At 39.0% G+C, this 12,009-nt stretch overlaps 1 protein-coding gene across 2 annotated transcripts in view; it reads right to left on the reverse strand.

Annotated features, from left to right (window-relative positions):
- Window positions 1–12,009, reverse strand: part of LOC101859640 (ubiquitin carboxyl-terminal hydrolase 48) — a 34,294-nt gene that overhangs the window by 20,212 nt on the left and 2,073 nt on the right. Inside the window, exons 2-10 of one of the 2 annotated variants that reach the window (XM_005098876.3) lie at window positions 11,163–11,313; window positions 9,516–9,633; window positions 8,370–8,502; window positions 7,655–7,730; window positions 5,302–5,359; window positions 4,608–4,729; window positions 4,138–4,246; window positions 1,972–2,105; window positions 474–620 (exon numbers count right to left, since the gene is read on the reverse strand). In XM_005098876.3, coding sequence (XP_005098933.1) covers window positions 474–620; window positions 1,972–2,105; window positions 4,138–4,246; window positions 4,608–4,729; window positions 5,302–5,359; window positions 7,655–7,730; window positions 8,370–8,502; window positions 9,516–9,633; window positions 11,163–11,302 — 1,037 coding nt within the window. In that variant the 5' untranslated portion in view covers window positions 11,303–11,313. Of the gene's footprint in view, window positions 1–473; window positions 621–1,971; window positions 2,106–4,137; window positions 4,247–4,607; window positions 4,730–5,301; window positions 5,360–7,654; window positions 7,731–8,369; window positions 8,503–9,515; window positions 9,634–10,220; window positions 10,566–11,162; window positions 11,314–12,009 lie in introns of those variants that run through there. The other variant, XM_013082837.2, reaches the window with a different exon arrangement.

The raw sequence follows: 12,009 nt of genomic DNA on the forward strand, positions 1-12,009 counted from the left end.
ACAGAAAGAGAAAGGAAGTTGGATCTCCCAGTGCTACATGCACACACACATATGCACAAAAACACACTCACAAGAGGTGCCCTCAAACTATCTATGAGTTTAAGGCGAGTCGACATTACATCAACTATATTTTACCAGAAACAAGTTATGGTCATTGGATAGTTTTACACCCCTTTCAAAACTAGAGGCCGGATCTCTGATACTACCCAGCCAAATTGGGGATTCGAACCTGGGCTACCCACACCTTAGTTCTGAATGATACTGACTAAGCTAATGACGAGGCTGCAGAATATGGAAGAGTAGAAACACCAAAAACAAGTTGGAAAAAACCCAGTCCACACCAGTCTCCACCAACCATTCGCTGAGTATGGGGAAACACAAAACTGATCAAACTCAAACATGACCATGAGTCTCCACAAACCATCTGAGAAGTAAAAAAACACAAAACTGATCAACCTCAAATATGAGCAGACCTGAAAGCAGTGGGTCCCCGATGTATGAGCACGGCCGTGAGCTCGTAGAGAACAGTGCCGCCCTCCTGATCACCCATGTACGGGGACATGTCCAGCGTCTCTGGGAACTGGATGAAACTGCTCAGCTTTTTCTTGTGTCCTTTGTTCCTAACATTGGAAAAAACAAAAATAGAAATAATAATAGAAATAATAATAGTCTGACATTCTCATAGAAAACAGACACATAGCAAAACACACACATAGCGAAGAAAACACATCGCCAACACATTTTCAGGGCCCAAATTTTTTCTTATACTTTACATTCTTTGAAACCAGCAATTCCCACGCCCTTCAATCGCAATATCTCAACTTCTATTCAAGATAGATGGGTATTTCTTTCATCAAAAACAAGACAAATGAACAAGCTTTTAAGATTATACCAATAACTCTACATGAAGTTGACGAGCGCCCTATTCCTCCATGTCGTGACACAAATGGTTGTTCAATTCAGGACTGGAAAACAAAAGTTTATTTTGACAGTATTTTTTCTTTCTTTCTTTCTTATTTCTTGTATTTCTGCACTAAATTTAACAAAAACCACCCCCCACCAGGGCAGTTGTACTGACTAAAGTGTCTTTAGACCATTCCCAAAGGGAGGATATTTACATGTTCTCATGCACAGTAGAATGGCAAACAGACTGATTTATCAATGACAAGCTCATACTGTGCCAGAACAACATAGGGGGGGAACTGCTGCTTTTTCTTTCCTCATCCTCACTATCGTCATTTTTCCTCTACTTCTTTTGTATGTTTGTCACTCTCTTGTGAACTGCTATTTCCGGGGTGCCTTGATAGTCTAAGCAGTTTTTGTGCTGTTGAGGCTAGAGATGAGCAGAGTAAGCCTGACTCCTCACTTGGACTTTTCTCTGTTGACATCCAACCCTTGGCGCTCACATGACCTAATGCAGTTGCGAGTGCCGCAAAACCTTAATTTGACCCTCAGTTGTTTTTTATTGCGTGATTTCGACAAGAAATGTCACAGTGAAGGAAAATTTATTCAGTCTCTTATATCAGAACCCAAAGCTGAAAGAACAATTTCACAACAGAAAGTGCGGTCTACCAGTGGTTCCCTCAACCCCCCACGTTGAATAAGCCAACAAAACAATACCAATGAGTGGATACACCATTGTATTATTTGCTATTTTCACATGACATCAAGAGGTATACCGAGGGCTCTCTGTTAGCTCAATTGGAATCAGGCTGGACTAAGGAGCCGATGGCCCTGATTCAAATCCCAGACTGGGTGTTTTTAAACTCAGATCACTTTGTGGGGTTTTCAAGGCTCTCAACCTATTGAACTCAGTCTTATCTGCAGAGACAGATGTGAAATTTGGAGGTTCCGCCTCTTCCATAACCTAACAGCATTGACAGGGGCATTAAATCAATACATCCATACACTATGTACAAGCTGTTACGCCAATTTTGAGAGCACACATGAAACAATTTGGCCGAGACTCACTTATCAAAGACGAAGCGTAGAAGCTGCAGGTTGAGTACGGGAGGCAGCTTGGTAAGCTTGATGGCGCGGCTGGCGTTCTGTTTGCTGTCACACAAGCTGCACATGTACTGGTTGTCTCCCTCCAGCTTCTCCTCCTACGAATAACAATGATAATACTGATTGTGATAAAAATAATAATAATAATTAATTAAAATGAGAGGTAGCGTGGGGAAAATCAGGTGCTCGTCAAAATAATGAAAGTGAAGAAAATGGCATTTTTCCACAGGTTTAGGAATTTTTCATTGAATTTTTGTTTTTTGGCTTAACACCTTCCATGTCCATTAAAGAACACATGTCTGGGTGGATTGCAGTGAAAAACATCAATTAAAGGCATAAAAAGGTAAATTTTTGGTTTCCACGGACTCTCAAGCTAAGGAAATAACTTAACTTTGACTGCCATTTTTTCACAAATTTTACCTCTCAGATCATACGACCCCCCATCTCCTTCAATCGCAAATATAATGACTTGTACTACGATGAATGAATTTTTTTTTTCATCGAAAGCAAGACCATTGAAAAAACTTTAGAATGATACCAATAACTCCACGTGCCAAAAAATTGACTAGAGCCTGATTCCACTGCATGACACAAATTATGACAATGATAATAAAAGCCATTAAAAAAATCTCAACGGTGGTTGGCAGCTGCTATAGAGTGGTTTCCTCCTTCTTTCCTATCAAACATTTATCATCCTTATCTCTCCTCCTGTTTTTCTTTATATGTTTTTATATGTTACTCTCTAGTAACATGTCTAACCTTCAGCACTTACATGACCTAATTCTGTTGCAAGTGCTGTAATACTCTTACTAAAACTAAAATTGTTCTTTCAGGATCCAGATGCTGATTCATAGAAATACAATTTCATAGTATCAGGGTTATTGTTTATAATTAACTAGAAACTGAAAGCGCAGAGAAACATAATATTTGAAATTGAAATGTTTAAGTTTAGTAAGAGTTTTACAGCACTTGCAACACAAATAGGTCATACAAGTGCTGTAGATTTGAGGTACTAAAAAGCACCATACAAGGAAAAGAAGGAGGGAGATTAAAAAGATGGATGTTTAATAAGAAAACCAGAGCAAACCACACCAGAGCATTAGCCTACCACCCATGAAATTAAAATAATACTAATAATAGATAGCATTTGTATAGCGCAAATCCCTGCTCAACAGCAAGCTCTATGCACTTCACAATCTATACTATTTCCCCAGCAGACCTGAGAGCATTCTGAAACAAACTCAACTTGATAATCTGATAATTACGATTACGAATAATTGCATTGATAATCTTGTTTGTGATAAAGAGATGCAGTCATCTGTGACAGATGTGATCATCTGTGACAGAGAAATGTGGTCATCTGTGATACAGAGAAGTGGTCATCTGTGACAGAGAGAAGTGGTCATCTGTGATAGAGAGAAGTGGTCATCTGTGTGATAGAGAGAAGTGGTCATCTATGATAGAGAGAAGTGGTCATCTGTGACATAGAGAGATGTGGTCATCTGTGACAGAGAGATGTGGTCATCTGTGATAGAGAGAAGTGGTCATCTGTGTGATAGAGAAAAGTGGTCATCTGTGATAGAGAGAAGTGGTCATCAGTGTGATAGAGAGAAGTGGTCATCTGTGTGATAGAGAGAAGTGGTCATCTATCATAGAGAGAAGTGGTCATCTGTGATAGAGAGATGTGATCATCTGAGATAGAGAGAAGGGGTCATCTGTGATAGAGAGAAGTGGTCATCTGTGATAGAGAGAAGAGGTCATCTGTAACAGAGACATGTGATCATCTGTGATAGAGAGAAGTGGTCATCTGTGACAGAGAGAAGTGGTCATCTTTGATTGAAAGATGTGGTCATCTGTGATAGATGTGATCATCTGTGATAGAGAGAAGTGGCCATCTGTGACAGAGAGATGTGGTCCTCTGTGTGATAGAGAGAAGTGGTCATCTGTGACAAAGAGAAGTGGTCATCTTTGATTGAAAGATGTGGTCATCTGTGATAGATGTGATCGTCTGTGATAGAGAGAAGTGGCCATCTGTGACAGAGAGATGTGGTCCTCTGTGATAGAGAGATGTGTTCAACTGTGTGATAGAGAGAAGTGGTCATCTGTGAAAGAGAGATGTGGTCATCATACCTGCAAGAAATCTTTGATGGAGGCAGCCAGTGTGGAGTGACCTCTGATGCTCAGGTCAAGCTCGTAGAAGGTGGCAGCTGTTTCTGACTGGCTTTTACAGTTCTGACATCTGAAATGAAAGATTTAAAAATAGAAAAATATTCTACTGCACACACTCACACACATACGTAAACACACATACCCACAAATAAACATACACTGACAACATCAACTGAATTAACTGTTAGCTCCTTTTAATGAAAGCATAATTCTGCTATGTAATTTCATTCTTAACAGAAAAGTTACTATACATGTGAAATTGTTCAGCATTTGTGTAATATTGTGTCTTTGTCTTAGGTATTTTTAGTATGTATATCTGTGTGTTTAATTAGGTAACTATGTATGTATGTTTGCCATCATAACCAAAGTTTCCTCCAAGGGGATTAATGAAAAGTAATTTATTTATCTTTATTATCAAAATCAGGCCATACTTGGTGACGTAGCTGTAACGTCCACAGAACTGCTGCTCGATCACATTCTGACAGCCTGGCACATCGCCAGATAGAGCGCTCTCAAGGACATGCAGGAACAGCTTGGAAAACTCCTGCGCATCCTTTCAAAACAAACCAAAAAAAACGGGAAAAGAAAGTGATAAAAATTAAAAACAAAAGGATGGGGCTCGCATTTCACCATATCACAGAAAACTACAAAATCAAATACAATAGCCACCTCAAAATGTATTCCTCTATTCGCTTTACGACTGTTAATGCCAAGGAGGACCCTAGCATACCACTCTGAAACATTCTTGGCTACCCGAGAAGTATGCTGTGCAAGCTGTGAATTAGACATGCCCAGACAGTAGCAAACTGGCAAGATCTTTTGCCACAGCATCATCGTTGAGATGTGGTCTGTGCAATGCTGACAGGACAGCGGCCATAGAGAGCCAGGAACAGACAAAGAAAAACATAACACTGAACACAAGAAAGAGAAGTAAACCCCTCCAGAGCTCCTGATCGATGTCTGTGGTGTAGCAATTAGGCATGTTGCCATCGCATGCATGAGATTTCAGTTTGATTCCAGAGCGGTTGTCGATGGAGACAATAAACACCTCACCAACATTTTCAAAAAAGATCTCTAGTCAAGCACCCACTGCGACACAGCAACCCATAACAGTCAAACACTTACCTGTTGTGCTCCTGTGTCCAGGCCAATACACTCTATCAAAGGGGAGGGGTCAACGTAGCTGAAAACAAAGGAACAAAGAGCAAGTCTTCAGAATTCTTTACTCAACTTTAAGGCCATCTGCTGATGAAATTTCTCAAATCCATACCCCTTGACTAAATATAGCAACAATGATATATTTACATTAGTCATACATCAAAGAATTTTTTTTTAAAAATTCAAGTTATTATTTATTATTATAAGCACATGGTAACCATGGTAACCAAGCAAACGTCCGCCATATAGGATAATTTCATAAAATTTCAAAAGCTATCGTCTCTCTTATTTTTCGTCTGTTGGCTTTCATTTTTTAGTAAGTACAAACTGCAACACCTATGTAATGAGCAAATAACGCCAGATTTGTAATATTACGGTTATGAAAGCAATCATGGACTCTGGAAATATGTACTATGGACAAATAGCAAAATGCTCAAAAATCCCCCAAAAAACACTAATTGTAACTTTATTTTCTTATTATCTTCAAAGAAGGCTCTACTTCAGTAAAGGTCACCTATGGACGCACATTGTGTAACAATATGAAGCCATTCAGATACAAAATAACAGAGAATAGGCAATTTGAAGTCGGAAAAAATAAATATTTGAAAGCAATGAAGAAAATTTTTTTAAACAAGACTCAAAATTGCAAATTATTTTTTTAAACCCATTTTTACATGACTTCTAAACATATTTCATGGAAGTGGCATAGCTGCCCACCCCTCTCTGTGGCTATCAGGGACAGCCTTGCTCAAAATCAGGGACATTGACTAATTATCAGGGACACCTTACGCATAGTCGTTATACCTTAATACTGCACATCTGCCAACTGTGCCAAATTTTTTGGGAATCTCCCGAATTTTTGTTGTTTTCCCGAGCAACAGAAATCTTGTTCAATTTCCCGAAATTCACACACAACAAAAAATAATTATAATATCAATGTTGTCATAATGCGAAACTGGCCTGATATGCAGGCCCTACGCCTGAACCCTTGCACTATAATAGTGTAAATAGGTAAGTAAACCCTGTGAGAGTTGGAGAAAGATATCTTAATATTATTATTATTATTATATTACTGACTCATTCACCATCATAGCATGCCCGTGACGTGATATAACTGTCTTCGAACTCACGGGCCACATTTAATTTGCTCTTGAGTCGATCTCTCTTCAAAATTCCCTATTTTTGATTTTCAAAAGTTGGCAGGTCTGAAACTGGTTTGCAACTGTGCCGAGGAAAGCTGTTCTGTCGCTCCATAAAGTTAACGAAATCCGTAAACCGTTGTAAATCTAGACCTAGCTAGATCTAGATCTTGATTCTAGATCTAGGCCTAGATCTAGACAGCCTTTCTAGGCTAGTTTGTGTGAAAGCGGGTGCGACAAAACTAGATTGTGCTGGTCCCCTCTCGCTCTCTCATTACGCCTTGGCTTAGTGCAAGTGATGAGAGTGGTGAAGGCATCTCGCTATGGTGAAGGTGGAGGTGTGTGTGTGTAGGTATAGGCCTAGCCATCGTGAGCGTGTAGGCCTACAGTGTGGTGGCCTTGGCCTAGGAGGTCTAGTGTGTGCTGTCACCAGTCACGGTCAGTCGTCAGTCATCACTGCAATGGAATCTGGTTCCCCTCTTCGCTAGGCCTAATTTTTCTGTTTTAGAAGTATGCTTGCCAAGTTTTTATTTTCCGGGACCGTCGGTCAAAATCCGTATTTCCAGGACAACAGCGATTTTTCAAGAAAATCCGTACAAAATACGGATGGCTCGGGACAGTTGGCAGCTATGAAACGGGGGTTTGAAACTTCTGGGGAAATGGATGTAGGTTTCAAAAATGGAGAAAAAAATGTTGCATGGTCAAACTGGGCAAACATGGGGGAAATTTTACTCACAGATGGCCTTAAGGTGGGGTATTTCACTTACAATTGAAACCAATAATACACGATATTTTTGTGATCTTTGAAGTCCAACAAGGAAAAAGAGTCATCCGCAACTCATTTTGTAAATTTTAATACTCTGGTTCCGAATTTGACATTATTTTTTACGAAAGGACATAATTTACAATAACTTTGTCAAAGAGAATTTTATCGACGTCAGAGCAGCCTGATCTTTGTGTGGCCAGCTGCTGGACAGTCTGCCATGTGCCGGAGACCTAGTGGGGGAGTGTAGTAGAAGAAACTTAAGTGACAATGAAATAACGCAATAGACTGAGGAATCAGCTACGGATAGTCCATAAACTTAATAGTCACGGGCAGTATTGCATACAGACGTACCTCAAAGGCCGCCAAAAACGACTTACGCTTGTATCAATACTGCCCGAGTAGTGCAGGAACTTACCATCTGTTGCTGAACTGAAGCAAAGCAAAAATTACTTGCAAGTGGCCGCAGATTGAATCCGGCTTCCATCCTTTGTCTAAAAAAGAAAACACACAGAATAGCCTGAGTTAAAAGTGGTAAGTCCTGTAATGTTTATCATTTTAGCTGCAATGTCACATCAAAATCAAAGCAGTATTTTCACTGCCAGAAAAATTGTTGTCAGTGACAAGTAACATTTAGGTTCATGCATTCCTTTCAAATAAGGCAAAACAAAGTTATAAAAACACCCGTAACTTCAGTTCACATTCATGAGGACAGGTACCGCCTTGCTTTTCTAATTAAAAAATATTTTAAAAAAATAAAATTTTAAAAAATTAAATAGAAACATTCTTTTCTTTTGCTTTTCAAACCAAGAGGAATGCCTAAGACTTTCCAAGTAAGTTGCTTTGGGTCGTCATCATCCCCAACCCCCCTTACACAGAATATTCCAACAGCAAAGTCCGTCCCCCCCCCCGCCCACATACACTCACAAAAATCCTGCGGCAGAACTCCGTCCCTCCACTCATACACTGCCCTCCATACCCATATACTCACAATATTCTTGCGACAGAAGCACGTCCCTCTACTCATAAACAGCCCCCCCCCCCACCCCCATATACTCACAATATTCCTGAGGCAGAAGCCCGTCCCTCCACTCATAAACAGCCCTCCCCCCCCCCCACCCCCATATACTCACAATATTCCTGTGGCAGAAGCGCATCCCTCCACTCATAGACGGCCCTCCTTACGCTCGGGTTGTGAAACCACAGCTGGAGGAAAGTGTTGACATAACATGTGGCACCGAGGTTCTTCAGACCTACAAAGTCACCCTGAAAAAGAAGAAAAATGCAAAAGTGTATACATTTAACACCCCTTGCAACACAGACACATTATTTCAAAGATGGCACGTCTTGATTTAACATCCACCTCCAATAGGCCCACCCTGGAAAGGAGTCCAAATAAAACTACATGTAATGAAAAAAGAGCAAATTAGAAATTCACAAGCACTGTTTTGCAAACAGACAGCAGTTGTCATGCTGCTGTAGATGTAGACCATCACACAGGTTTTAGCTCGAGTAAGAGTTTTATGGCACTTGCAATAGGTTATAGGTCTAATAAATGGCGAAGATAAGAGGTAACATACAAACAAAAAGGAGAGAGGAGAGATAAGTACCATTGATGTTTGATAGGAAAAAGGGAGCAAACCAAACCAACCACCACAACCAATACAACCACACAATTTTCACCAGAAAAATGTTCCACATTGACTGTGCATTAAGAATTTTGCATAACTCAAAGGGCACAGTTGATCACATCCAAAGAATATCTCTGTAAAAACAAAAAATGTTTGCATATTTCTAAAGACACTTTCTTCTATTATTACATCTTTTTTGCTTTGTGAAATTGACACAGGGTGCTGCACACTATTCCAGATTTTTTGGGGGAAAGTATATATCTCAGCAACTCAAAGGGCATCCAGCAAATAATTCCAAATATTCACAAAAAAATCATTTCAGCAGTGTTTTTATCCTTCAAATAGAAACATGTTCAAATGCATATCGACTTAACATTCACCATCATAATTTCATTTTCTGTTGTGCCATATATGCTTGTTGACTCTTCCACTAGTTCAATTTGAAGTACTTGACATTTTCTGACTTGCAGCCGGTACAAAGAAGGTGAGCAGGAAAAATTAACACTTACAAGACTCATGTTTCCTATTCATACACAAAAAACATAATTAGTACACAAAACATCCCTTTCAGTCTCACACACATAGCTTCTTTATATGTAACTTTTCTGCTCGTATTCCAACAACAAAATCTGTAACTATTGAAATCACCTGTTGCCTGCGTTCAGATTCATGATCAAAGTTTTGCCATTTCGTCTCATCAATGGTGCCATGCCACTTTTTTTCCCCAATGCTGTTCAAGCAAAATGGATTACCTTTGCAGTTTCGCCTAAGAACAAAAAGATGTAGACATAAGTGAAAGAATTAAATCACATTGAAGAAAACACACATACTTGTAACTCTAGAAAAGGATAATTAACTCCAGAGGAAACAATACATTAACAAAAAAGAAAAACAGAGCGACACAGATCAACACATAAAAACCTATTCTTAATTCCTACTTCTGGAATTTCAGGGCCATTTTGAAAAACAATTTCTCCACTGTGAAATGTCGCTATTAGCAAACAATTTCATTTACAAATTAAAAACAAAACCTGAAAATAGAAACAACATATAAACCAGTAACACTACTGTCAAATTTGTTTATTAATATCAGTCACAGCAATCAAAATGATTAGTAAACTAGCTGCTTGCATAACTTTGAGCATGACAGTCTAGAGCTTAGGTCTTACACTGCTGTCATTTCTTTCTTTCTACTGCCACAACAGAGGTCACAACTATTTGACAGCAGTTTTCTTGTAACTAGAATAAATTTAACTTGATTGATAGTCTTTGGAAATTTGCTTTAAAATGGCATACATAAATTCACAAGTAGACATTAATACATATGAATGAATAATACACAGCATCACAAACCTAGACAATTCACACACCACTGCTGGTCCTGACTGTGTAGCGCTCTGTTTTATAGTTAACATTAACACGTTTTGCTCAAGGATATACCAAAGTGACAACTCACCAACACACACTTGACATTATTGTGATCCAGAGCTCACTAACAACTCAGATACACTAAACCCCCTTCAACTGTTTTGGAGATTCCTGTTTGCTTTTAACCACGCACTTTTAAACATACTGAACAGAGGATGCTCACATTTGTAAAAAGTGCAATTAGAAAGCAATGGCTCAATTGTGGAGTATTTTATAAAAATACATTGCCATCGAAACCTATAACTTTATGAATATTCCCCTAACAAAAAATGAAAATATTGAATGCAACCTTTGTGTAATATTTGAGGAGAAAATAGTGTGTGGTTTTTTCTTAGAAGTGACGAAAAGGCTGAGGCCACCAGATTTATCTGTGACATAGCAGACTGGTATTGTAAACTACCATTCAGCACAACTGCTGTTGTCTTTAACCCTTTTTGAGCCATACCGGCCTTTCCATCATGTTGCCATAGTGGCTTTCCCCGCTGTAGAGCCACACAGGCTTTTACCAACCTGACACACCCACCTTTAATGTAGGCTTACAAATAAGAACATTCCACTCTAAATTTAAATGCTGACCTCCTAGGTCTTTGTACGTGAAATTTCATTGAGATACGTTGCTTAGATCAAAAGCAATTTCTTTGCTACACCCCCTGAACCTCTGAAAAACACTGAAATAATTCAGTTCTGGGAAGCCATCAGCTGGCCACCATTTTGTTTCTCGGCTGTGAGGACCTGCTGACCTATTTAAGGTGCTAAGAGGGTTAACCAGGAATAGATACCAACAATAGCAACACTAAAAAGAAATAATAGCAGACCACACCAGAACACCCTTCAACCACCCGCTTCCCTGCAAGGCCGTCAACATACTTGCAGCTGCCCCTGTCACAAGGTGTTAGATTGAGTCTGTAGGCTTGTCTGATGTGCTCGTCTGTGACATTTGTGTAGTCTGTAGATTCCGTCCAGGCCCAGGCTCCCTTGTCCAGCTGACCTTTTTGTTTGGGAGGCATTTCTCCTCAAACTAATAAAGTATATGCTCAAATTTAGCATCCCATGATGAAAACAAGAAAAAACCCAAACAAATTTGATTTTAATGAACAAGCACCAAATATTAGATAAGATAACTATTCAAAATGTAATTTTCAATTGGTGTAACATTAAATCCTATAAAAACTATCGGATGTTTTAAAAAAATTGATGATTTTCTGAGTAGATCTATAAAAATCAAAACTCATATGTAAAATAAATACGAAGAAGTAAAGTACTAAGCAATGTCAATTCCAGAGCATGAGATGAGAGTGAATATTGGTAAAATAACAGCTTACCAAATACCATGTTCAGAAAAACAAAAGTGAAACAAGTAAAAGTAACAAGGAAATCAATAGGGCCTACCGGTCCGTTTGATTTCACATAGACACGATACACAAAAAAAAGACAGAATTAAAGAAAAGTATACACACAAGGACAAGATTAATGTAAGAGAAAAAGACAGTGTAAAGTGATTACCCTAAGGCCGTCGTTAGTCCGAATAACATTTTTTCATATTCGGACTTGAGTCCGAATAAAAAAAATTCTTATTCGGACTCGAGTCCGAATACGAAAAAATTTTATTCGGACTCGGGTCCGGAAAAAAGGAAGTGCCTTCGTTCTATATATCTAACGTTTAGTGCTTCCAATTTTCCGCCATTTTTTAGTTTCCCCCACACCTTTTCTGCCT

The sequence above is a fragment of the Aplysia californica genome, unplaced genomic scaffold (assembly GCF_000002075.1).
Source record: "Aplysia californica isolate F4 #8 unplaced genomic scaffold, AplCal3.0 scaffold00195, whole genome shotgun sequence".
NCBI lineage: Eukaryota > Metazoa > Mollusca > Gastropoda > Aplysiida > Aplysiidae > Aplysia > Aplysia californica.